This window comes from Dioscorea cayenensis, chromosome 1, assembly GCF_009730915.1.
Source record: "Dioscorea cayenensis subsp. rotundata cultivar TDr96_F1 chromosome 1, TDr96_F1_v2_PseudoChromosome.rev07_lg8_w22 25.fasta, whole genome shotgun sequence".
Lineage (NCBI taxonomy): Eukaryota > Viridiplantae > Streptophyta > Magnoliopsida > Dioscoreales > Dioscoreaceae > Dioscorea > Dioscorea cayenensis.
The window spans coordinates 3,688,080-3,714,758 of NC_052471.1; the positions used below are offsets into that span (position 1 = coordinate 3,688,080).

Here is a 26,679-nt window from a genome sequence, read left to right on the forward strand (position 1 = left end):
ATAAATTTACCAAAATGCCCCCTCTTTTTCGTATTATACCCTAAATTCTTCTCCTATCATGAATTTCCAAGATTTATTCAACTAGACCCTCTAAAGTTCCATTTTTGCATTTTTATTATAATTTTGCAAATAAATCCTCAAGCTTTTACATTTTCACATTTTTCATGCCTTTTCCAATAGACCCTCGAGCTTTTCACATTTTCACATTTTTTCTATGATTTTGTATATGTGTCCTTGAATATTTCATTTTTTATATTTCTCCATAAAATTTTCAAATAAGCCCAATTTATTTTACATTTATATATTTTTCAATAAATTTTGCAACAAAGCCCTTGGATTATTCATATTTACACATTTCTCCATAAATTCTGCTAATCAAACCAATTTTATACATTTTTTTTCATTTCTTGTACTTTTTTTAAGATACATCCTCAACCCTTTCTGTTATTTCATTTCTTCACACATATTGCAAAAGCATACTTAAACATTTCTCTATTCACGACATCTCATCATTCTTTTTTTTAGTTAAAAAAAAAACAGAGAGATTATAATCATAATGCACCTAAATCTTGTCAAAAGTAGATTATTCTCGTCCTACATTTCCAAATTAAAAAATCAAGCTAATCAGATTACCTGTTACATTTTGATTTTACATAGGCATAATCAAATCACATGGTATATCCTACCTCTTTAGGAAAAAAACTCTACGTTCTCAAAACAATAAATCAAGTAGATCAAATCATATAAACTAAATAGATTAGATTACATGGTTCATATAAGCTCATGGATTTTCCTTAAAACAGGAAAGGAAGAAAGTAAAAAGAAAACCTCGATATTGTTGATGATACTTATTCCCTTATTCTCCTTTCGATCTTCCTCTATTAATTTTAGCTTGATTAGTTCCTTTTCCTTCTCTTCTTTTTTTTGTTTTTTTCTTTACGCCTCCTTTTTCTTTATTCGCTGCTCTAGCACTATCATTTTTTTTAAAGAGTTTTCTTCCTTCCTTCTCCTTATTCTTGTCATTTTCTTCTTTTTCTTCTTTCTCCTCTTCATTTAGTTACTTTTCTTCTCTCTTAAACTTTTCTTCTTCTTCCTCCTCTTGTATTTTTTTCTTCATTTTCTTGACCTCTTGTTTTCTCTCTACTCTCAGTTTTTTTTACCCATTTTCCTCTTCTTATCTTTTTTTTTAACTTTATTTTTTAAAAAGATAAATTTGAACTTTTTAATAAAATTTTATTTAATATATGTTTTTATTAATAAAAATCTATGTAAACAATGAGATTTTCCAATATGTGATTATTTTGGAAGAAAAAGTTCAAGACGAAGACATTTGAATGCAAATAACTTTTTAAATGACATATGGTTCAAATTAGCCAATATTTATAGCCTTCAAAAGATCCTTTTAAAGACTTACAAACTATTAGCCCTCAAAAAATTAGTGGTGCAACCCATGAATTATAGATGAAAAGGGGGGATTTAATAAATCAAAATTGTATAATTGTTTTTAAAATAAGTCTTTTACATAAGCAAGTACAATAAAACATCAATAAAAATAAATTCATAATTGACCTCTACGAGTTTTCATATTTTGAAAATAATGAATAATTATTTTATTATCTATACAATCAAAGATATCTTTCTCAATATATGTCACTAGGCAGTTGGCTAAGAATTGATCACTAATTCTATTGTGTAGTCGAGTCTTCACAATTTTCATTGCAGATAAAACCATCTCCACAATTGTATTTGAAATAGGTAAAATCAATGCTAAATTTATGAGCCTGTAAACAAAAGGATACAAAATATTTTTTCTTGTTCTCACTAATCTCATAGCAAGATCATTAATTCTTTGTAGATCATTGAACTCTATGTTGGATCTCACATCAATAATATAAATCTCTAATTAATTCTCAAGAGCAAGGATTTCCACCGCTGGAAAATCATCTGGATATAGCCAAGCAAGTTGAGCTAAGCGTTCTTTATCAAAAGCTGAAAATGAGTCCATTGGACTCAAGCATGCAACATAAAAAAATAGCTTGGTGGATACTTCATTAAAATGGTTATTGAGCTCTTGAAGTTGTAAATCTATAATAGAATAAAATACATCAATTAGATAATGATGCATATTTGTCATCTTTTCTGTATTGCGTTGAGATTGCCCATGAGCAGTATGTCCCTCATCCCTGTTGATAACATTTATATCATGTTTTAGCTATTTTAACCAAATTCATGAATGATGGACTGCAATTGATTTTTAGCTATTTTAACCAAATTCATTACATTCACAATATCTTGATCCTTTCTTTATAGTACTAGTGATAAATCATTAGTCATTCCTAATATGTTTTTCATCAAAATAATTCAAAATACCATATCAAATGATTGCACTGAATCTAGCAAACCACTTGCTTCACCTCTTTTTTCAAACTTTGGATTCTCTATGATCACATCAAGTACTTCAACAATAGAGGAAAACATTTTCACTAAGCTTATTAAGGTATTATAATGAGAACTCCAGCGTGAATCACTAGGTCGTTTGAGTTGATTTTGGCCACTATCACTTAAAAGCTCACTGGTTTCAAGTGCTTCAAAAACTTTGATAGCTTGATTTTCAATGAGAATATCATGGCGCTTGCAAGATCCCCCAATCACATTAACAATATCATCACCATTATAAAAACACACTTCAATAAGAATCTTTAAGACCTTTAATAATGATTTTAGTGGTCTCAATTGCACATTTATAAACAATATCTTTTTGAATATATGGTGAAGTCAATTTGAGATTTCTTGGACATTTATCCAATGTAACCCTTTTAATATCTTCATTATGATCACAAAGAAATTTTAAAATTTTCAAAAAGTTCACTTGATTTTCTGATTCTTTAGATTCATCATGACCACAAAAAGCCAAGCCTTGTCGTAAAAGAAATCAAATACAATCATTGGAGACAGTTAAAGTCTTATGGCAGTCACTTTGAGCTTGATCATTTTTCTTGTTCATAATTGTTTGAATATGTTGTTGATTTATCAAGACTTGACAATTATTCCAAATTTCCAAGCATTATTGTGTGTACTATTAGGACCACCGATATGCTCACCAAATTTCCCTTTTTTTTTTCCAATTAGTGAAGCCTTCGGTAACAAAAGTATCTAAGCTTTTGACATGTCTCTTACTATCCATTGTAAACAAATAACAATATAAGCAATATGTTTCTTCTTTAACAATACTATACTCCAACCATGTAGGAAATTCATCAAACCATGAGTAATTAAATAGTCGCATGGCCCGCATCACATTGCCTTGCATAGTTTGCTTAAAAGTATGGTTTCTAAGTTGTCGTGACCATTTTTGCAAGTATGGCCTTAGAACTTGATCCCTTAAATCAGGATCATATTCAAAAATAAGTTTTCGCAATCCAGGATATGAAGGAAGGTTATCTAAATCAAACTCCATATAAATTCTCTTTGAGTCAGGAGATTCATGATCCATTGTATTGTCTTCCTTTTCTTTTTCTTGAGGCATGTCTAATTCTAATGTTGTTGTTTTATTTTTGTAAAATACCTCTCCATGAAATCTCTAGATAAAAATAAAAATCAAATTAAAAATTACCTTATTAACATACCTCTACATAAAGTTCCTACACTTTAAATATAACACCATAAATCTACTATTAAAGAGTAGATGAACAACATCAAATATATAATTCCATATAAGAGGATTTAAAGATTCAATAAAAATTATAACAAAAACTTAAATTTTGATAACAAAATTTAAAACTTACTCTTAAATCTTAATTCCCCTTCTAAAGCTTAGTTAAGAGTTGATCGTAACAAATGACAATCTAACCCAAATCCAACACAAAATTAAAAAAAAAAAAAAATTAGAAGTGTGGTAAAGAAACAAATTATAAGAACCCTAGTTGATGGGGAAAAAAAACTAATTGACTAATTATAAATTTAACTAGAGAATTGGAGAGGAAAATGAGAACGATGGGTACAAAATTTTGGAGCTTGTTGATGATTGCGGTGGGCGATTTAGAAGGGGGCAAGGGTGTGCTTAAGCACCACCTTGGCTATATATATATATATATATATATATATATATATATCTAAATGTATACATTTATATATCATTACAATATTAATAATTATAATTTGTATGGAAAGTGATATATATATTTTTTTTTTCAAAATTCTACCGCAAATATTTACAATAAATTAAATAAAAATAATAAGATTATTATATTATTTAAAATTGATGTTGGGTGACCATAATAAATAATATGGCTAACCAAACATGGATCTTCAAATATTTTGTTTTAAAGTTTTATATATTTAGATATATTTTTTATTGAACTTATCAATACATTATTATCAATTTTTAGGATATTAATGTTGAAAATAGTATTAATAAATATAAAAAAATAAAACCATAAATAAATGCTATTGATATTTCAAAATTTCTAAAAATAGTCATTGCAATTTGTGAGTTTTCTTTCTAGACTCAATCTCTTATGACTTTTGGGTTTATATTTTATCTTTCATTATAGAGATTTGTTATGTATTTTTTTTTAAATTGTTTTATATTTGAATTAATTTGTTTAATTTTTGTGTGACTTTTGTTGTTTAAAAATATTTGATATTTACTAAATAATTATTAGATATTTGTTAAATATTTGTTTGACTATTTGTTATGAAAATTATTGTGAAAAATGTTAGATATTTGTTGTGATGATTTGCTATGAAAAATTGATTGTTTATAGATTATTTGTTAAATAATTGTTGCATAAATGAATTTATATTGTGAATTGTTGCTAAGTCATTTTTTTTAGTTGTATTATTTGTCAATTTAGTGTTTAAGTGTTAGTTGAGTTATTTGTTAATTATGTAAATATGATAAGTTTTTCAACACCTAAACCAAAATTCTTAAATGGATGTATATTTTATATTTTTGAATTATTGATTATTATTGTCTCAAGTTTGAATTAATAAAGTTATTTAATATTCATAAAATTTTTAAATTTAAATTCAGCAGCCCTTAAATTTTGTTTCTAGTTCCGCCACGGGATGATCGTGACATTGAGTAATTGAAATTCGGAGGCTATTAAACAAAAGAGAGAGATGAGCTATCTTATGATTGCGGTGTAAAAGTGAGAAGAGGCCGTGAGATTTTTATAAAAAATGAATAATAAAAACTAAAGAGTAAAAAGCAAGGGTCAATTATTAAATTGATAGGGGGACAATTAGCGTATATTAACTAAATAAAAATTTTTAAAACAAAAAATTGAAATAATTGCTATCTTTATCTCAAACATGGCTCCGCCGTGGAAAAAAATACTTTTGAAATGTCACATAAGTCTAACAATATCAATAAAAAGTAAAAATACTCATTCAAAATATATTAATTAATTTAATTAATAGCATTGGTTTGCCGAAAGTTACATCTTTTGTCCTAAAAGTTATATTTATTTAAAATTAAGAATCTACATAGCATAATTTTCCTCCTATAATAAATGGGAAATTACTAAGACCTCATTTCGGATCCGGATCATGTAATAACGGATTTTGGATCCAAATCCATATCAAAATCCGAATCCGAAACCCGGAAAGCAAACCCATTTAGCACGAGATCCCCGCGCCGCCTCCATCACTCTCCCGGGCCTTTCGAAATGGGAAAGAAGAAAACCCCCGACGAGCTCCGGCCGGCGGACCCCGAGACGGAGGAGAAGAAGAGGCTCAGATCCCTCGCCGTATCCCAGCGACTCCTCCGCCACTCGCCGGCGAACCCCTCCAACCCCCTCCAACCCTCCAAATCAGTGCTCAAGCTCGATGGACGTGACATTGCCAAGCGTGGCCAGCGTCGGAGCCGCTACCTCTTTTCTTTCCCTGGCCTTATCGCTCCTCTCTCCGGTGGGAAGGTCGGCGAGCTCGCCGATCTTGCCACTAAGAACCCTAAGCTCTACCTTGAGTTCCCTCAGGTTATCTCTGATTTCATTGGTCTTTTTTCTTTGGTTTTGATTCGTGGATGTTGATCTGTTTGAGTTTTTGTACTTAGGGTCGGATGAAGCTCTTTGGTACTCATGTTTATCCGAAGAACAAGTATTTGACGCTGCAGCTCACGAGGTCGTCAAAGGGAGTGGTGTGCGAGGATTGTTTCGAGAGCATGGTTAGTATTTGGTGGTATTTGTTATCTTTTGCTTTGATTGTTGTACTGAGGGATGGCAATGGGAAGGGTTCGGGGCAGGGAGTGTCATTCCTGACTTCCCGACTCCTTTTCCAACCCCAAAACCTGAATTAGAACCATATAGAACAGCAACTTTGAGTAGATTCATATTTCACATTGAAGTAGGGATACCATAAATTTAACAAGTTGGGTTAGATCGCCATCCTAATTGTTCTTTTATTGATTCGCATGGTTGATCAGGAGAAATGACCTCAAATACACAAACTTTGGCATAGATTTGTAGAAAAAATTGTTGTTATAGAAGTTCATTTGATAAGTTATTGCACAACTTACTTACGTGCTTTTGTAGATTGTGTTCTCTGATGCATGGTGGATTGGGCTGAAGGAGGAAAATCCTGAAGAGAAAAGGCTTGAATTTCCCATGGAATTTAAAATGGTTGGTTTTCGTTAGTTCGCTGTTTGGATTTGTCTATATTAGCTTATTTTGAAGTGTGCTACTGTCTAATTTTATTTATTTATTTTTTGACTCGGATTGTAGGGGGAGCATGCTGGTGTTGATTTCAAAGGAGGGGCGGGTGCATTACCTGAAGAAATTTCTGATGGTAACCAACCTGGAAAAGAATACAAAGCAGTTTCTCCCAATACTGTACTTGAAGATGATTCGCAGGATGATTCTTATTCCTTAGCTGAAAAAAATACTGGTAATGCCATGGAAACTACACCAGTTCGTCAATCAGGAAGGACTGCAGGAAGAACACAAAAGTACTTAAAATGCCTCCTATTTCACATATCATATAAACTAGTTGTTTGGAATTCTTGCGGATTATATGATGACACTAGAACTTTCTGGTGATTATTCTGAACAAATTGTGATCAATTTGAATGGACCGTTTATGCACTTTATTTGGTGTTAATCATGCTACAATACCATGACCAATCTTGAGGGATTCTCTGTTGATACCATGTTTATGATGACCATCACGCAAACGGGTTCTTCTTTGCTTTCAAGTGTTGACATCTGGTTTATATTGAGAAATTTTTGAGCTGACTTATTAAATCTCCTGAGTGTCGCTTGAATTCCTTGCTGTAGCAAGAGGCAGTTTATACACCTTTTGACTGAAAGCTTCTCTGTTTTGTTCCAATCTTTCTCAAGTTTGCAGCTCCATTGCATTCTTGTGCTTAAAAGATAAACACCTTTTTGCAACCCTGGTTCTATTTTCTTTTCAAACCATGTTCCCATTTTGCACTTTACTGTTATTTTCTTTTTGTCATGACTTTCGCTTTTTTTTAAAAATTGTTTATTCTTTTTGCATATTGCATGGACCAATTACCTTTTCATTAGTTGCTCCTTTTTCCTCCCTCAAACACATCACAGTACCTATCTTGCATTCAGTATAATCATTATTTAGCAACATAAGTATGCAGTGTGGCAGTTTCTTGCATATAATGAAAACTGTTATCATTTCTGTAGGAGTTAGTGCAAAATTACCATTTGTCTTACCCCTTCTTTAATCATCTAACTTATGTTTCCTTTCTTCTTCTTCTTCCCTTCTTTTTTTTTTTGGTTTGCTTAGTTATGCAGAACTATCTTCAGGAGATGATTCAATCGCTAATGATGATGAAGTAACTGAAGTTATGGATGTAAAGGTGATTATCTAATATAGTGATATGCATGTTTATGGTATATGATTAATGGTTAATATGTCATTGTCTAAATCCTGCTGATTCTTGATAAGTTAAAACTTTCTTTTGCAAAACGTTCTTTATTTTTGGCCTTCCAAATCACAAGTATTATAGTGTTGTGCCAAATGCTGGCACTAATCAACTGATAATACAGATCATAGATACTAAAGAAATAACTATCAGTCAAATTGGTTCAAGTAAGGTGGCTGGCACAATGATCAAATCAGCAGGAAAATGTGAAGAGTCATCTTCATTATTGAAAAGCAATGTGGATTCAAAAAAGAAGGGAACAATGGTACAAGCAACTCTATCTACTTTGTTTGGAAAAGTAGCGGAGAAGGTAGGAACACATAAACTTGACACATACTAGTGTTAAATCCTTATATTTATTGGACTTGCTGTTCTGTGATCATTTCAATCATGATTTGGCCGTAATCCATATCATTATATTGTGTTTATGGTTGTGCTGCTTGAGCTGGCCTTGCTAGCAACTCTCTGTTTTCGCTTTTAATGAACTTGGACTTATATGCCATCTTGTACTTTTTCGTCTTTGTCTGACTGATAAAACTTGTAGCAGAATTCTTGCTTGCTAGGTTTGTATTCCTTTGATTAGGGACTTGTTAGCCTTGGACAGAAGGAATATATCGTTAGAGTGAGAGTATTCTTTCTTTTTTTTTTTCCGAAACAATACGGCTAAAAACCAGCTACCAATGAACAGTAACTTTAGAACTAAGCCTACAATCACTCTCTAGAAGGGACCAAGCATAAGTTGATAGAAGACTATAATCAATTCAATGCACATGCTATGCAATGGGATCACAATTTGTACTGTTTCTCCTTTTGTGGACTTAAGGCATTCCTCCTAGAATGGCTCCTACAAATCAGCTCTTCTTTTATTTGATACCGTAGTCTCTTCTTTTATGGGTGTAAACCCTAAGAATATGGTGGGCCGCTTCCCGCTTGATATGTGCCAATCTGATTTGCTATTTGATATTTTTTTTTAACAGCCTTATTTTCGGCCACGTTTGCTGCTTGATCTTTAGGCTTATTTATGTGCCTGTAACAGCCTCATTTAAAGCCATATTTGTTGCTTGATCTATGCTTGTATAATGGGTAAATTTTTGAGGAGGTCAGTGTATTATGGGTATTTTTCATTTTGATCACTGTGTTTCAATTTGTATCTTTTTGGTCATCACTTTATTATGGATTTTCACAACCCAATTGGACTAAACATGTCAATCTTGTGACATGTCACTTTCCCTTAACCATGTCATCATCCATGTAAGAAACTTTCATCTTAAAGAAAAGAAGGTTGATGTGTCCAGTTCAGCTAGGTTGTGAAAACCTTTTATTATAATGTGACGTGGCATCTCTGGCTGTTACGTCAGTCAAACTTGGCTGGAAATCCATGAGTGACCACCCGGTAATAAGAAATCAATACATGATGAAAAAAAGATACAAATTGAAACACAATGATCACAATGAAAAATACCCGTAACACAGTGACCTCCTGAAAAATTTACCTCTTGTATAATATTATGTGTTGAGCAAATAAATTATGCATGTGCTTTTGCTGAGTTTAATCGGAGGTACATTGTAATGAACCCATGTATAGTCTCACATCGGCTAATTGAGAGAGCGCCCATGTGCATATAAGGGTGGGGCTAACCCTTCCTGTTGGGCCGGTCTTTTAGGCATGTGGATCCCACTTTTGTGTGCATAATAATAGTACTTGGTTTGAGATGCCGATTGTGGGTGTCAGCATGGGCCCCAGATGAAGTTAGACCCTGGTGCCTGGGGTTGGTTGGCGTTGTGCTGGGGCTTGATGTGGGCGTCAGGCTTAACCCATGTATAGTCCCACATCGGCTAAATGAGGGAGTGTCCATGTGCATATAAGGGTGGGGTTAACCCTCCCTAATAACCTGGCCTTTTGGGATGTGGATTCCATTCTTGTGTGCATAACATACATTCATACCAATAATGGAAAAGAAGTTCATGATAAAATGCAGTGATCGTTTAGTATTTGATTACCAAATTATTGGTAACAACTTTTTACTATTCAAATTTTCTTTTTGATTTTTGATGACAATGTGCATTTGATGTGATTAAAATTCTATGTTTCTCGCTTCATCCTAGGGTAAAACTTGGCAATTTAAAAACTTGAGATCCATTGAAAATCTCAGGTTCATGTAGTTTAAATGTGGTAGTTGTTTTTGTTTCGTTGTTGACTCCAATTCTTTTTTAAGATATTAAACCGAGTATCCCCTTTCTTTTTTACATAGTATAGCTCATCTTGAACCACAGGTTTGTGTCATTGCATCTTCCAATATGGCTCTATGATAATGTGCATACTATTTCATGCACTACTCGAATTAAGTATGCATGTAGGGGCCGCTTTGTTCTTCATTCTTGTATTTATTTGACCACATCATGAACCCACCATTAGTCAAATAGTAGAAGCCATCATACTTGCTTTTTTGTCCTTAAATAAACTTCCAAGATCTTACTTATGTTTAGAAAATATTTAGCTTTGATTTATGTTCCTTTCTCTGAAAAAAAAAAATGAATGCAACTGTTTTGAGATTTTTTTTTCTTATCGAAGAATCAAATTTATATGTTTATTCTCTTTTTCTGTTAGTGAAATTGAATTTCCTCTCCAAGAAAGAATTTCTTTCCCTACTTGTATTGATGCTTTTGTCATACTTAATGATATCAAACTTCCAGAAATCAAAGCGCCAAGCAGATGAATCCCCTAGACCAAAAGGTTTTGATTTCCTTTTAATATCTTATTTATTATTATTTCCATCACAGCCATCAGTTGCAACATGTGATTCTTGTATGATAAAATTCTCTGGGTTCAGGAAGGAAGAGGCTACGTTTGGATCCTGAACAAATGGCAGACCAAACTCCAGTAAGTTTAAGTTGTCAACATTTCTTTCTATCAATAAATAAATAAATAAGTGCCTTCCAAAACACTTGTCCATTGGATTTTCTGTGGATATGGTTAAGCTTATAATCTCACCACAGCCTGATTAAATAAAATATTTTCCTAAATTAGGTGAGGAAATTGAAGAAAGAGCCGTTATCTAGGAGGAAAAAGACTGGTCAGTATTTGTTCTCAAATCACAACTTTCTTTTCTGACCTTCAAGGTTGATATTTACATTATGCGGACTCAGCACTAGTTCTTTTGTTCATCACTTTCCATGAGAAATTCTATGTTCATACACTTCTTTTCATAATCCCTTTTCTTGAGTTTTCCTACTGGTTTCTTTGAGATGATGCTGATAATTCATGTAAGGCTGGATTATATGACCATCAATACTAATTTTTATTGTTTTTGTTTTACTTTGTGATATAGTGGCCTGACTTATAGTTTTGAATGCAGGAACTGTGACAGGGACTCTGCAGAAACACTCTCAGGTATCAGCTGATTGCTAAAGGAATGAGTATTGGTTTATTGGCTTGTTTCCGAACTGTTGTTCATTCCTTACATTGTGCCAGAGACAATAATTTTATTTATTTATTTATTTTTTGTTATTCATATTTAACTGCACATATTTTGGTAGCATCTCATTTTTAAATGTATTATTGTCACCATCCTTACTTTTTCCAATCTAAACTTGCCACTGAATACATTCAAACTATAACACTATGCAACTTGAGTAACCATTGATAGTGATTTGATGCAAATGTTCTAGAAAGTGCTATAAATGGGTCTATATCCTTTTTATTACTCCTTTGTCAATGTTGCAATCAAATCGTGCTATCTGATCATATCTGATAAAAATAAGATTTAATTGAACATGTTGATAATTTTCAATGTGAGCTATGTTATAAAAATATTACACGAGGAAGTGCATCTAGGTTCCACAATTGTTTTTGGTTTTGGCTTTATAGCCTGCATGTCTTGGTCATTCAGTTGAAAGCAATAATTTTCCACTATTTTCTCAAAGATGGCTAAATCAGAGTTCTTTTTATATCCAGGATGATGATATAGAAGATATTTCAAGCGAATCTCAGGTGTGTTGGTTGCCATGTTCTTTTTATCATTTCATTATGTGCATGTAGTTTTCCATTTCAATTCTATGTTCGAATTTTATGCTTTTGATGAGAGATTGGTTTATTCTACTCGATCCTTTTTTTTTGGATGGAGAAGTGGCTTGATATCTTGAGAATTACTGTTTTTTTAAAAATCTGATACCCATTTTTATCACATGCTTGTGTTTCTTGAATAGGTCAATTTTTTTTTCAATTATTATTATTATTACTTAATCTTGGAGTGAAATTGGAATAGCACCAAATATACTCTGTCAAAAGCTCTGGATTTGAGAAGTAATCAAGTGCTCTGATTAAGACACCATTTGAGCCAATGCCATAGGGTCATAAATACACATTATCTGTCAGTTGGCATGCGATATCTGCCTCTTAATTATTTGTTTGTTTATTTATTTTTGAGATGATTTCATTTTTTTTTTGTTGTTGAAAGTTATAATGTAATAAAGTTAAAGATATGGATCAGACATGGGGCTTTTTAGTGTATATATATGTTGGTTTTAGTTTTATTGTCTTGCATTACATCCAAATTGTGGATAACATAATCTGCTGGCCATATGTATGGACTATATGTTTCTTAAATATCCTTCAAATATGTAACCACCTGTGCCAAGCTATACATACTTGTTACATGAGTATCTTGGCGTACCTTAAGGTGCGGCACTTGCAATCAAAACTATCAACCAAAACTATCAACATATAGTTTTAGAACAATGGTAAATTCTTATAGTTCTTTCGTGTTTTTATAAATTTCCTATTCTGACAAGGGATGGATCTAGGTAGATAAATATATGTCCTAAATAGAGTTGATAATTGAATTCTTGGTCAGGCTATATTGAACTTGGCAACATGCAGGGGTATAGATTCTTTGTAGCCTCTTAAAACATTTCTGGTTTCAGGATTTAAATGACAGCGATGAAGACTGGGCTGCAGAATAACAAGAATCAGACTCCATGTTTCAACAAAACTTGTTTGTAAGTACTGTTTTCATTTTCTGTATATAATTTCCCCTGCTTCTTGTGGTAATTTTGGCATAATCATCATAAACTTCTAATTGTTCAGGAAAACATATTCTGCAACTGCAGCTTCAAGAACAACCGGAAACTGTTGTAGTTAACCAGAAAGTCTGTAAAATCTATGGAGCATAAAGCAATTTCTTTGAAAGTTTAACCGCTTACTTGCCCGATGAAAACAATAAGAGAGTTGTTATGTGACATAAACAGGTGTTTTGTATGAAAAGAAGGAAAATAATAGCAAAGTTGTTGACATAAACTGGCACTGTTTCACTGCTTGATTGATGTACATAATGCAGTGTATTATTCAGAAATTCCTACTGAGTACTGACCATTCATTTTATTTCATTTCTGTTATATAGTTTTAAGCCACACTTTTGATTGTGTTATTGATATGCTGCCCTTGATCTATTGTTTCACACTCAACATTTTCATTTGTATGATTTCTTATTCTTTTATTGGCATATATCTCCCTGAAATCTTGTGAACTCGAGAAAACCAAAAGAGTAACTTATTGTCTATTTATAATTTTTTTTTTTTTTAAAAAATCTCTAGTTAGAGGTTTTGTTATTTCTAGAGCACCTCAGATCGAACACCCAAAAAAACGAGGAAACAATAAGTGTTTGTTAAGCTTATGGTTCATTTCTAAAGCACCCGAGATTGAACACAAAAATTCACACATGATAAGAATATAAGTGTTTGTTAAGTTTTTAGTTGTGTTCCATCATTCCATGCATGTTGCACATCCTATCTTTCCTTAATCGGGACACTTATTGTCTATTTATAAAATTTTTTAAAAAAAATCTCTTAGTTATTTAAATAATTAAATTAACATTATTGGCAAAATGAGTAAAAAGAAAAAAAAAAAAAAATCTTAAATGTTGATCCACTGGGGAATAACCACAAACATCTAGCATGCAATACCTAATTCACAGCAATCAGAACCTCTAAAAACTCAAACCAATCCATTCATTACAATATCTAAAAGACAAGAGGAAGACATCTGTAAAAATAAAATAAAACAGTTACAAAACTCTAAAATTAAATATATTTTCAAGGGATCAATAGTTAATCCCCAAGTTTCCTTCGGATATAGTCCCTGACGAAATCGGCTCGCGCCTTGGCCCGTGCGCGCTGCGGCTCGACATTGGCGTAAGAGAGATGAACTCCGACTGCGATCAGAGCCAGCCCCGCCGCGAACCAACACCCCGTCCACGCCAGCTGCTTCGCCGTCGGTGGGTACTGCCACACCATTATCCAAATTCTCTGTCTGTAATTACAAAATCAATCAATCAATCAATCAATCATATGATTATGATCCCCTCGATCGGGTATTATGTTATAATCTCATATCCCTTAATTAGATGAGGGACATCAGGCATATAAAGATGGAGTCTATATCCCAAAAACACAAACTCAATAACCCCACTCTTATTTACAGTAAATGAACACTCTTTTAATTAGTTGATGTGAGAATATTTTTTTTAAGGCGACAAGCGCATGTTTCCATGAAAGTGTGAGTTGGTTGCGATTTCACCTATGAGTTAATTCTTCCAACAAAGATTTGAACTTTCACCACTTTACAAGTCACACTAGACCTGTCTATGGGCCGGGTTGGGCCTCGTCCATAATTACTAAATTTTAAATTTGTCCAAATCTGGTCTGCTCTGAAAATTTGAGTCTTAACTCTTGCCAGAACCTGCCCAAATTTAATGACCTCTACCTAAAGCTCGCTCAAGCCCGCCCAAATAAGTTTTTCATCAAATAATATATATGTTATAAAAAAAAGGGAAAATTACTGTTTACCCCTCGATAATTTCAAAACTTCCCAAACAGCCCCTGTGAGTTTTGCATACCTCAGACAGCCCTTCCTTTATTGTTTCACTTCTTTTTTACCCCCTGCATTATGAAATTCCATCATTGCCCTTAAACCTTTTTGCATACATTTTTTTCATTCTTTTTTGCATTCCTTTTTGCATGTACTCATTTCTTAAACAGAAAGCTCATTTTTTAAACAGAAAACTCATTTCTTAAACAGAGAGTTCATTTCTTAAACAGAGAGCTCATTTCTTTAAACAGAAACCTTATTTCTTAATCATTTCTTAAACAGAGAGCTCATTTCTTTAAACAGAAAACTCATTTCTTTAAACAGAAAACTCATTTCTTAAACAGAAAACTCATTTCTTAAACAGAAACCTCATTTTTTTAAACATAAAACTCATTTTTTTAAACAAAAACATTAATATTTAAACAGAAAAACAAATATTTACGTGATAAATTAATCCTGGATATAAAAATCAATTAATCTTGGCCACTCGTACATATTTAAATAGAAACAACGATATTTAATCACTTTTTTAAACGTAAACGCAATATATTAAACAGAAACATCGATAGTTAAACAAAGACAAACAAGCATATAAACAGAGAACTCATTTCTTAAACAAAGAGCTTATTTTTTAAACAGAGACCTCATTTTTTTAAACTAAAACCTCATTAAGTAGGGACATTGAGTATCTCATTGTCGTTGATCTCGCGCAAACGCTTGAGTCCTGAGCTCCAGATCTGGCGAGCGATCTCGAAGGTGGCCTGCTCGTGTGGGGTCTTAAAGGAGAAATCTTTGTCGGCGTTGGCGATCCGGTTGGCGACGTTCCTCGGCGGTCGGAGTGGTGAGGTCTTCGGTGGCGACGTCGGATAAGACGGGCTGAACTTGAACGGAATCATTCTCGACTGCGGAGACCGCAACATGGATAGCAATAGGGTTAGGGTTAGGAATCATTCTGGGGTTTGGATCCATGGTGCCTAAGTCGGTGGCAGGGAACGGCGAGGAAGCGGCGCCGATGAGCGCTCGATCTCGCCCGTCTTCGCCTTCATCGCCTTTCCCCGCCGTCGACCTCATCTCTTTTCATCTTCTTCGCTCGCCGACCTCGGGGAAGACCGCGACGCCCTCGCTCGTCGAGCGAAGGCATCGAAAGGTTGCACCTTTTTTCTCCGGCAAGATCGAGATCTAGATCGAGGTGGAGATCAAAAATTCTAGGGTTCAAAATCCCATTTTTTTCATGCAACGTGATCGTGATTGTGAGTCAGTATGCTTTTGTCTCACCTGGCCCACTTAATCGCATAAAGAGATTTTGGGAGTGATAAATACACCCCAAAAAACTCATTTATTAAACAGAGACCTTATTTTTTTAAACAAAAACCTCATTTCTTAAACAGAGACCTTATTTTTTTAAACAGAAACCTCATTTCTTAAACAGAAAACTCTTTTTTCAAAACAAAAAACTTATTTTTTTAAATAGAAAACTCATTTTTTAAACAGGAAACTCATTTTTTAAACAGAACCTCATACCTCATATTTTAAATAGAAGCCTCATTTTTAAATAGAAACTCATTGCACCCAAGGGCATTATAGTCAAACCCTGTCACACTTGCCACAACTTCCCACGCGAAGGGACAATTTCGTCCAAAAAATTCCAAATTAACTCTATCAATCACTGTTAGATGTTTGGGGGGTTTAAAAAATCATTGTATTCAAAATGAAGGGGTTTTTATGGATAGCCAAATTTAAGGGGAGAATCTGTGCATATTGCAAATTTTGAGGGTGTTTTTAGCAATTTCCACTAAAAAAAAATTTAACAATAATATTAATTTGTGAATATGACAAAATATTATTCTATAAAATACTTAAAAATTAAAATACTAAATACAAATATTTATTCAATTTTAACAAATAAAATTCAATCCATTATAATCAATTGTAATCAATAATAAATATATATTATATAAATATATAAAAAAATTAATTAATACATAATCAGTGGCAATTCAAACTATTATATATAAGTATATACATAAAAAATTAATTAATAATAAAAACCAAACATAGCCTATTTTTAAAATAGTTTTTTTTTTGTCTAAAATCCTGACATCGGGCTTTATATATTTGTCTAAGCCCTCTCATTTTTCAGGTGGGCCTTCAGGTTTGGATGGGTAGCCTGATCCTTGGACAGGTCTACGCCACATGAGAGACTTATTTTGATGCAACTAATCACTTGAATCAAGTGGTTTTGGCGTTCATGTGAGATTGTACATTGGTTTTATTTAAAAAAAAAATGGTAATTTTTTTTATTAAATTTATTTCATTATAAAAAATCTTGTTTGTTAGGCCACTGGAAATTAAATTTCTATCTAATTTCTAGTAATTAGTAGTCGTGTGGTCTATGTTTTAATTGGATAGGAAATGATTATTTGACCTGTGTGTATATATATATAATTTTAACAAATAAAAATAATAGATTTTTATTAAAATAAAATAATATGTAAATATTTGATTTTCCCAGGGTATTGTTATAAAAGAGGTTTTATATAATAAATAAAAAGATAAATATCAAAACATAAAAAATTATCCAACGAGTAATAAATAAAATAAAATTAAAAGAAAAGATGATGAGTGATTTTTCAAGAATTAGAGAGTGACAAAGCCAAGTGAAGGCGCTTAGTAGTGCATGGTAAATGAGGGTTTTAAACCCCTGGCCATGGTACTATTTATGTATTGCCCCCAAACTCAGATATTATTTATATAATAATGTCAGGGGCATTTATTAGCTCAATATAATTTTTACAAATATCCTAAACATATACATGAAAGATTTTTATTACTTTATGTAACGTCTAGCCGAGTTTTTAAAAGATCCATAAATCACTATAATTAATGCAGATTTATACATGCTTGTCTTTTGACAAACTCTTAAGTAAAGACTTTTATCATCTATTGTAAAAAAAAAAAAAAAAAAAAAAAAAAAAATACAAGCAATTAATTATTTATTTTATTTTGACTAATATGAGCCGTAAGAAATCATTTAATTCTCATGTTACTGCCTCAAGCAATTTATTTGATGTTCTTGTCTGATCACCCGTAAATATAACATAGTCTGTCTACAAATGTAAAATGAAATCATTAATAAAAAGTAAATTACTTTATAAATCTTATCAAAACAAATATGGTAACAAATTTTTTTCTTAACAAGGGCGTGAATATTTACTGTAATTTCTATCTCAATTTTTTTATAAAAAAAACCTTAATTAAATGTCGTACATCATATTGAATTATGAAATATAGTTTTAAATTTAAAAAATTGGACGTGATCAGTAAGCAAATTAATTAATTAATGTTTTTTTTTTAAAAAAAAACCTCATGTTTCTGGTTCTGGTGTTGAGAACAGAGACAAAGATTTTTTTTAAAAATTTTTTAAACTATTTATTTTTTATTTAGTAAGGATAAAATTGTCATTTTAAATCCATAATATGACATAAAAATTATTATTATTATTATTATTATTATTATTAATCTCTCCTAAAATTTTATTAAAAAAATAAAATATGTCATATGACAAATATTTACCTCTATAAGTTAATACCAAATTTATTTATTTTAAAAATATATAAAAAAAATTGTTTCTAACTTGCAAAATTAGAAAACTACAAGTGTTATATATATATATATATATATATATTTTAATTTTTAATTTCACTGAATTAATTACATAGAGAAAATTAATTGTAATTCGCTTTAATTTTAGCCCTTGTTCCTTTTGCTCCTTTTTATTGTCTTCTTCTTTCTCTCCGATCGAGTAACGGCTATTCTCCGTCGTTCCGGGGAAACGAATCCCTAACCCTAACCCAGCTTTCATTGCAATCTCGATCTCTCGGAGCTCAAGGATCAAATGGGGAGCTAATTAGGGTTCCGATCCGGAGAACCTATGGCTTTGGCTCATGCTGTATCCATATCTCCCCCTTTGGGCTTCGCTTGCGTTGAAAGTAACGTTTTTGAGAGGCGGAGGACGTCGCCTCCCGGCGTCATGGTCTTGCTTGCCGGCAAAGGCGTAGACGGAGGTCTCAGGCAGCGGGCATTGGGTGATTGGCGGGATTTGGGCCGAAGAGTGGTCCGGAGATCGAGGAGGCTGAATGCGGCCGTGGCTCCGGTGGTGGAGAGTGGGCAGAATCGTAAGACTGTGGAGATCCCTGTCACTTGCTATCAGGTCAGGAAATTAACTAGCTGGATATTATTATTTTCATTCTACGTGTTAATTCATTACTACACTGTTTCAAATGCTATTAAGGTATCAAGCTGTTGATTGAGAAAACAGTGTATATATATATATATATTTGCATGTAGATTAAAGCTTGTGGCTTTAATTATTATATTAATTTAAATGTGCCTTTGTGTAGAAATACTAAAAAAAATTATTCATATAAGTTTCTATAACTTGAGGAACATAGGATTTTTGTACAGATTGCAAGGTATCATGTAAAATTTTGGTGATATTGATAATGCAATGTTGGTAAATAAAGGAGTTGGAGTAGATAAAAAGGATTAAACTTGGTCCAGGTTCACTGTAAAGAACAAACCTAGTTGAAGATCAAAATGAGATCTTCAACTGTAATGAATTTGGGAACTTTGCTTGGAGAATGTTTACTGCTATTAAGTATAAGTTGTAAAACCGCTAAACGGCCAACCTGGCAATCTTATAGTACATAGCATATATTCATTATTAACCATCTGATATAAAACTGACTGGCATCTGAAAAGGATTAGTCCACTAGACATCTATGAAGATGTAGATACCTTCACTGGTTTTGATTTGATTAGTACATTTTTACTCAGATTAAATATTTGAAAGTTCATGCTGTTGTATGTGCTAACAAATTGTTCATTTGCTAGCAAATTTTTTTTTAAGGCATGGTGTTGGGCCAATCGTCCCATTTTGCTCATCATATTCTTATTAGATATAGAGATATTTTCATGTCTACCCTACAACTTTGCAATTAATGTGCAGATTTTGGGTGTTTCTGAGAAAGCTGAGAAGGATGAAATTGTAAAAGCAGTGATGGAGTTGAAAAATTCGGAAATTGAAGATGGGTACACAGCGGATATCGTTAGAATCCGTCAGGTATCAAAAGCTTGTCACAGCCCTCTAGTTAAAACATCATTTTTTCAACATCTCAGCAGAGATCATCAAGCTAATCTGGACAATATTCTTCACCCATTATTCATAGGATATTTTGATGGATGTGCGGGATAAACTTCTTTTTGAACCAGTATATGCTGGTGACATAAAGGGAAACGTTGCCCCAAAAGCCTCACTTCGCATCCCATGGACTTGGTTGCCTGCTGCTCTTTCCCTTTTACAAGAAGTAAAAGTTTTCTCTATTATGTCTTCATCTATGTTTACTTGTTTAATGGGTTTGCTTCAATTGGTTAAATTTGCTGTTGTTTAATTTTATTTCTGTTGTTGTAATCCTGATTGTGTTATAGAAATATTAATTACTAGTTGAGCGCATCAAAGTGCATTGATGAGGTTTCAGTTTCCTATGAAGCATTGATATGGTGTTCTTGAGGAAATACTCACTTAAAAAGTATCCTATGTCTTTAAGATTGTGTTCGCTCATCCCTATTGTTAGCACTGTATAGTCTAGTTCTTGGCTCATGTGGAAATCTTAAACATCATTTCTTTGAGTTTAACCCTCGTAAATTGGAAGGATATTGGTTAGAGAAATTATTAACACAATATAATGGACTATATACAAACAAATTGTATGGACAAAATATGAGAAAATTGAACTCATAGTTCAGATCCTGGTTACTGATATTGAAAATAATTTTTAAGCTGGCATTCCTTCACTGGGAGAAAAAGCCTGACCATATATATCCAGCCAATTCTTTCAAATTACTCATATCTTACTCATATGCAGCTAAGTTTCTGGTCAGCTGCTGCTTATGCTGTAATGTAATATGCACCTTGTGCAACTTTTATGGTTCAATTAATTCATCCGTCTTTCAAGTTTCACCTATTGATTTTATTGAATATATATTCAGATAGGTCAATAAATGATAAGTATCTCCTTGAAGTTATTTGATATATATAATTAACATGATTATTTTTTGATGGGAAATATGATATAATGTGGTGTGGCAGGTGTGCTGTTTTCTTTTGTGTTTTACACAGTCTATTTCTTTTGTAAATGTTAAAACTTCTTGTCCATAGTTTTAGAAAACTTATTTGCTGAATTGTGAGGAATTGTCCTCAATGCAGGTTGGAGAAGGGAAAATAGCACTTGAACTTGGTCGGACTGCTCTACAGCATGCAGATGCCAAGCCATATATTCATGATTTGCTTCTGTCCATGGCATCAGCTGAAGTAAGAACAGGCAATAAAGTGAATAATACCATTGCGTTTATGAAGTAACATTCTTATAATGTCTTCTCAAATTTTTTCCCTGGTTTGTATCACTATTTTGAAGTGCTCAATTGCCAAAACTTGCTTTGAAAAAAGTAAAGTATCTGAAGGATTTGAAGCTCTTGCACGTGCCCAACATTTATTAAGGAGTGAAATCTCTCTAGTGAAGATGCCTTTACTATCACAGGCAAGATATTTTTCCAAGCATTTTCCCCAATGAATTTTTCCAGAATAATTGTGTTTGTCTGGAATGGTTCTAGGTTGAAGAATCTTTAAAAGAGCTTGCGCCTGCATGCACATTGGAGCTATTGGGCTTGCCCTGCACCCCAAAGAACATCGAGCATAGGCAACGGGCAATCTTAGCATTACATGAGCTGCTTAGGCAGGGTCTCAATGCTGAAGCTTCCTGCAGAGTTCAAGATTGGCCTTGTTTCTTGACTCATGCAATGAACAAGTTAATGGCTTCTGAAATTGTAGATCTTCTTTCTTGGGATACTTTGGCCATTGCCCGCAAAAATAAAAAATCTCTCCAATCTCAGCACCAAAGAATTATGATTGATTTTAATTGCTTTTATGTGGCCATGATTGCCCATATTGCTTTTGGATTTTCATCAAGACAAACTGAAATGGTATATGTTCCCCATCGCCGATGATGTTAACCATTGCACCTTGGGATGAATTCATAATTGTCTGTCTCATATCCTATGCAGATAAGTAAAGCAAAAACCATTTGTGAGTGCCTGATGGAATCAGAAGGCACAAATCTGAAGTTTGAAGAAGCCTTTTGCTCCTTCCTTTTGGGGCAGGTATTATCTTTTCACATAGCTTGAAAATATGGTGTTTGTTGGTTATTTTGAAACTCTATTAATTTGATCAGGGGAGTGAGAAAGAAGCTGCTGAAAAGCTTTCCCAACTTGAAATTAAGGGAGCATCAGTCACCCGTAGTTTAGAATCCCCATACCCAATTAAAGAAAACAAAGACAAGCACGCTGTGAATAGGGCACTGGTATGGTACATGCTACTACATCCCATCTTTCATATTGAATTGATAAAAAACAAATTAAGTTAGGAACAATGAGATTTAAATGCTAGTTGATTTTTCCTGACAATGTAACCTCTTGTGATTATTTTGAAAGCTAAAATGTTGAGGTTCCAGGATCATGTGCCTGGCCATTTATTTTGGCAGTTTAAGTGCATTGCATGGAATTTAATCCATTTATTCCCTGTATTTATATCTTTGTGATGGCTACTAAATTCTCTTGTGGAATATGATAATCATGTAACACGAGGCACTCCTCTGTGTGCTATATACAGAATATTATTCCCTTGCATGGCTCTTTCATATTATATGGAGTTTCTTGTTTCTTTAGGTCTTTATATCTGGTTGCTTATCATTTGTTCTAGTGATTTTATTAAAATAAAAAGTTGCCCATTAGTCATGAGTTAGATAATACACACTGTAGCTGCTTAATGAGCTTGCCTCAAAGCTGAAATTGTCTTATGCCAGATGACCTGCTGAAATTTACCAGGAAAATTGGCTGAAGGAGTCTGTTCTTGGTGTTTTTCCGGAGACAAAGAATTGTGCTCCATCTTTGGTGAGTTGTTCTCTTGGAGGTTTTTTTTTGATGTGCAATGTGGCTTGAGACAAAAACTAAATTCTGATCATCATATTGTAGACTGGTTTTTTTAGTGGCCCAAAGCGAATTCTTAGTGGGGGCAAGCAAAAATTAGGCAATGTTGATAGTGTCACACTTAGCCATCGATCATTGCCTCACAGCCTTTCAACAAATCAAGTCCCTGAAGAACCTCTGCATTTGAATTCAACTAGACATCTTGGGGAGGCTGTTAGACAATTGGCACCAGTTAACTTGCAGAACCGGCTGAACATGAGCAAGAGTAGTGGTACCATCAAGGGACCGTCCGTTCAAGTAAACAGAAACCCTGGACAAGCTCATCTTAAATTTTGGGAACATTGGTCGCTGATAGGAGACATAACAGTACAGATTGGATGTGCTACTTTTGCATTATGCATTCTAGTGGGATCATGGAAGTTGTTTCTGCTGCAATCTGGACAGAACAAAAGCATGAATAACCTGCATCCTAGTCAACAAAGTTTGAGCAGAAGTTCCCATATTTGGACCATGGATCATACACCGGATTTAAAATCAAATTTTGCTCGCAAGAACATGTTTGCGCTTTTTGGGGAGCTGCTGGCAATGTTCAGGCACCCCTCCAAGCATGCATCAGATGCGGTATCTTCTCCAAATACCAGACCTGATGATATTTCATCTTTATCTGTGGCATATGCTTCTCCTGCCAACATGCTTCACAGAAGACAGATGCCTCTGGAAGAAGCAGAAGCTCTAGTAAGACAGTGGCAAGACATCAAAGCTGAGGCTCTAGGGCCAAATCATCAAATTCAGGCCCTCTCCGACATTCTGGCTGAATCCATGCTTTCAAGGGTAACATTCAGAGGTCCACTTCCAATCCTGTATTGTGTGTGTTTTTCTATAGTAACAAATGATCCATTTCTGTTTGGCAGTGGCATGACTTGGCAAATGCAGCAAAAACCAGCTTGTGCTTCTGGAGGTTTGTTTTACTGCAGCTTTCTATCGTGCGAGCTGACATCCTCTCAGATGATCTTGGCGGTGAGATTGCAGAAATCGAGGTAGTACTCGAGGAAGCTGCAGAGCTTGTTGATGAATCCCACTCAAAAAATCCAAATTACTACAGGTTACTTATTTCCACCTAAATACATCATCCAACCATTGAACTTTAGTTTTTTTTAACCTCATTATCATGCTTTTTCATGCTGCAGTACATACAAAATCAATTATATCTTGAGAAAACACGACGATGGCTCCTGGAAATTCTGTGAATGTGCAATCGAAGAAGACGTCAGGTAAGACCACAATTGATTTCTTGATATTACTCACAGATTTTCTAGTGAAGCTAATTAGTGTAGTGTTTCAGTTCTGTGAATGGGTGAGTAGGCTACCTGCTATTTGTTTCTTCATTAGTTCGCTTTGCTTGTAGTGCTAACCATTGTTTCAATTTATTGTTATTATAATCAAGCTCACGGTTTTAAGTTATTTGTTGCTGTGAAGCATTTCTAACTAGTTTTATCTACTGGATGTACATGTTTTTCTTCTGATTTTGATTTTTTTTTAATTATTATTGGTTGAGGCCTTTCTATAACTAATCATATATTATGCTTTGAATTTTAACACTATTATTTTGTATTATAATCAATTAAAACTTTAAAAGTATTTAGAGTAAAACTTGGATAATTAATTTATATATATTTTTTGGATTTATTTGAAAGCGGAAACAGATATTCTCTTTGTCATGTGGAGCATTTGTTGGATTGGTAGAATTTATTTTTTATTTTTTTTATTTTTTTATATCAATTTTTTTTTAATGTACATATCAACTATCAAGCCCTGCGAGAACTTTTGTCCATTAAATTGTTATCCAACCGTGTCATGATCATGGTTGCATTATTATGAAAACAGTACAAATATAAAAGAAAATAAAAGATATTTTTTTATGATATTCAAAATCATGCGAAAAATTGATAAGAACGTGCGAGAGGAGGAAAAATACTACATTTATAGTTTTTAATATTATTTTCAAATTATTTTGATTTTTTTTTACATCAATGTATTGGTAATAGGTACCACCATTGGCTCTCTTTTTTCTTTTTCTTTTTTAAATATTTCTATTGAAAAAATAACATAAAATCACAATTGTTAACATTTTTTACTCAAGTCTAAAGTAGTTTGTCCCTCGTTGTAATTAATGATCATCCTAAAATGAAAACAATAAACATATCTGACTGAATAAATAGTTAGCATAAATCAATTTTACATTACAAAATTAATAAAAATATTAAATAAAACAAGCAAAACACGATCAAAACCTAATTAAGAGAAACGAAGGCCTTTCCATATTATTTTGAACTACTAAGGGGCAAAATAGTAATTTTGTTAAAGCAGAGGTGTTGGAAATATTGTTTTGAACAACCAAGAACTTTTAAGTCATTTTTCCCTGAATAGAAGATTCATTATTTAAAAAAAAAACATTTACATAAACACATCTAAAATTTAGCAAAATTCACAAACTTCATCCAAAGTACTCATAATTATGGGATAAATATCTTGAGTGGATATCGTAGTATTATGGTCATTTTTTTTTATTTTAAGTATAAAACTTCAATTTTATTATTTTGGTTAACTTTAATTTGTATTTACTAAGAAAATTCCAAAAGAGTTCTGGAGAAAATTTCATGATATATGCTATGTCAATCTCATGAATTAGTTAATAAAAATGGCCATGTGATATATCCACAGATACCCATGAATTAGTTAATAAAAATGACCATGTGATATATCTACAGATACCGACAAATGAATTGATGTTGAAATAACATATCCGACATATATGTCATTGGAATCTCCGATAAACACAAATTAAAGTTAAATAATCAAAATAATACAAATTAAAGTTCAATGTTTAAAATAAAAAAAAAACCTATTATATGATACCCACCACCCAAAAAAAATTTAGCCCATAATTCTGCATCCCACCATAACCCTAAAACTATATATGCTTCCTTACTTTCCAGTTACCAAGATTCATTGAATATTGTTGGATTTGATAAAATTAATTAAAAAAAAAATCTCTCTTTTATTTTGAATGGGATAAAGTTATATTTATATTTGATTTTAATTAAATTATAACATACCACATAATTTTAATCAGTCAGATATAATTTAAAAATACATTTATTTTATTTTTTATTATATAACATCGGCTCAAGAGATATTTTAATAGTATTAATATTTACCCTTAGCTTTTTTTCTTCCTTAAATTACCCTCAAACCAAAAACATACATTTACTTTACTTTTTCCCCAAAAACATATGTTAAACCCACTATTTCCCTTCTATTCCACTCTTTTACTTTTTATTTTATGAATCCGGACTACACCCTCATCCAAGCAAGCCCTAAAAATTCACAGGGTTCTCTTTCTCAATCTTGATCCAAAGTGGCTACTTTAAACAAAGAAGGCAAAGAAAACTCCAACAAAGAATTGGGATCCATCTCTTCTTCAGGGATTGTGTCAAGGGTTCTGCATTGCTTGCGCTTCTCTCTCCTCAGCAGCACCGGCAGCGCAACCTCCATTGAAATCCTTCCAGCTTTTGGGCTCTCCATTGGAATACTTCAAATCAAAAACTTGAAACCAAAGACTTAGATTATTAGACTAACCAAATGAGAAGAAGAAGAAGAGATATTGAGGAGGTTTAGGGCTTGTGATTCGTTGAAGAAGAGTGGGATTGGGAGCGTTTATATAGGGCTCATATGCCATGCTTCTTCCAAACAAGTAATAATAATAATAATAAAAAAGTAGTTGTTTGGAGCTATCTCCGAAATTTCCCCAAAAAGGTTAAATGCCTCTTGGCCTTTCTTATATATATAAATATATATATATATATATATATTT

At 32.8% G+C, this 26,679-nt stretch overlaps 3 protein-coding genes across 5 annotated transcripts; 2 read left to right on the forward strand and 1 right to left on the reverse strand.

Moving 5' to 3' along the window:
• Positions 1-5,659: 5,659 nt before the first annotated feature.
• On the forward strand, positions 5,660-13,285 carry LOC120261326 (DNA-binding protein RHL1). 3 transcript variants are annotated; one of them, XM_039269184.1, is made up of 13 exons: positions 5,660-5,981; positions 6,059-6,169; positions 6,537-6,623; positions 6,726-6,949; positions 7,762-7,834; positions 8,025-8,210; positions 10,595-10,634; positions 10,732-10,781; positions 10,929-10,974; positions 11,257-11,291; positions 11,856-11,891; positions 12,824-12,898; positions 12,987-13,285. In XM_039269184.1, exons 1-12 carry the CDS (start codon positions 5,673-5,675, stop codon positions 12,860-12,862), a joined length of 1,236 nt encoding a protein of 411 aa, XP_039125118.1. In that variant the 5' UTR covers positions 5,660-5,672; the 3' UTR covers positions 12,863-12,898; positions 12,987-13,285. The 3 variants fall into 3 exon arrangements, with proteins under 3 accessions (XP_039125118.1, XP_039125125.1, XP_039125134.1); XM_039269191.1 differs by having other exon boundaries at positions 8,073-8,210; XM_039269200.1 differs by lacking the exon at positions 8,025-8,210.
• A 600-nt stretch (positions 13,286-13,885) lies between these two features.
• LOC120264749 lies at positions 13,886-14,357 on the reverse strand. Its single transcript, XM_039272577.1, has one exon. It carries the CDS (start codon positions 14,189-14,191, stop codon positions 14,006-14,008), a length of 186 nt encoding a protein of 61 aa, XP_039128511.1. The 5' UTR covers positions 14,192-14,357; the 3' UTR covers positions 13,886-14,005.
• A 4,172-nt stretch (positions 14,358-18,529) lies between these two features.
• LOC120263172 (plastid division protein CDP1, chloroplastic) lies at positions 18,530-24,266 on the forward strand. The gene is made up of 12 exons (XM_039271063.1): positions 18,530-18,975; positions 19,774-19,887; positions 19,994-20,131; positions 21,031-21,135; positions 21,239-21,361; positions 21,435-21,803; positions 21,885-21,980; positions 22,052-22,180; positions 22,704-22,769; positions 22,851-23,636; positions 23,717-23,907; positions 23,993-24,266. Exons 1-12 carry the CDS (start codon positions 18,697-18,699, stop codon positions 24,078-24,080), a joined length of 2,484 nt encoding a protein of 827 aa, XP_039126997.1. The 5' UTR covers positions 18,530-18,696; the 3' UTR covers positions 24,081-24,266.
• The last annotated feature ends 2,413 nt before the right edge of the window (positions 24,267-26,679 follow it).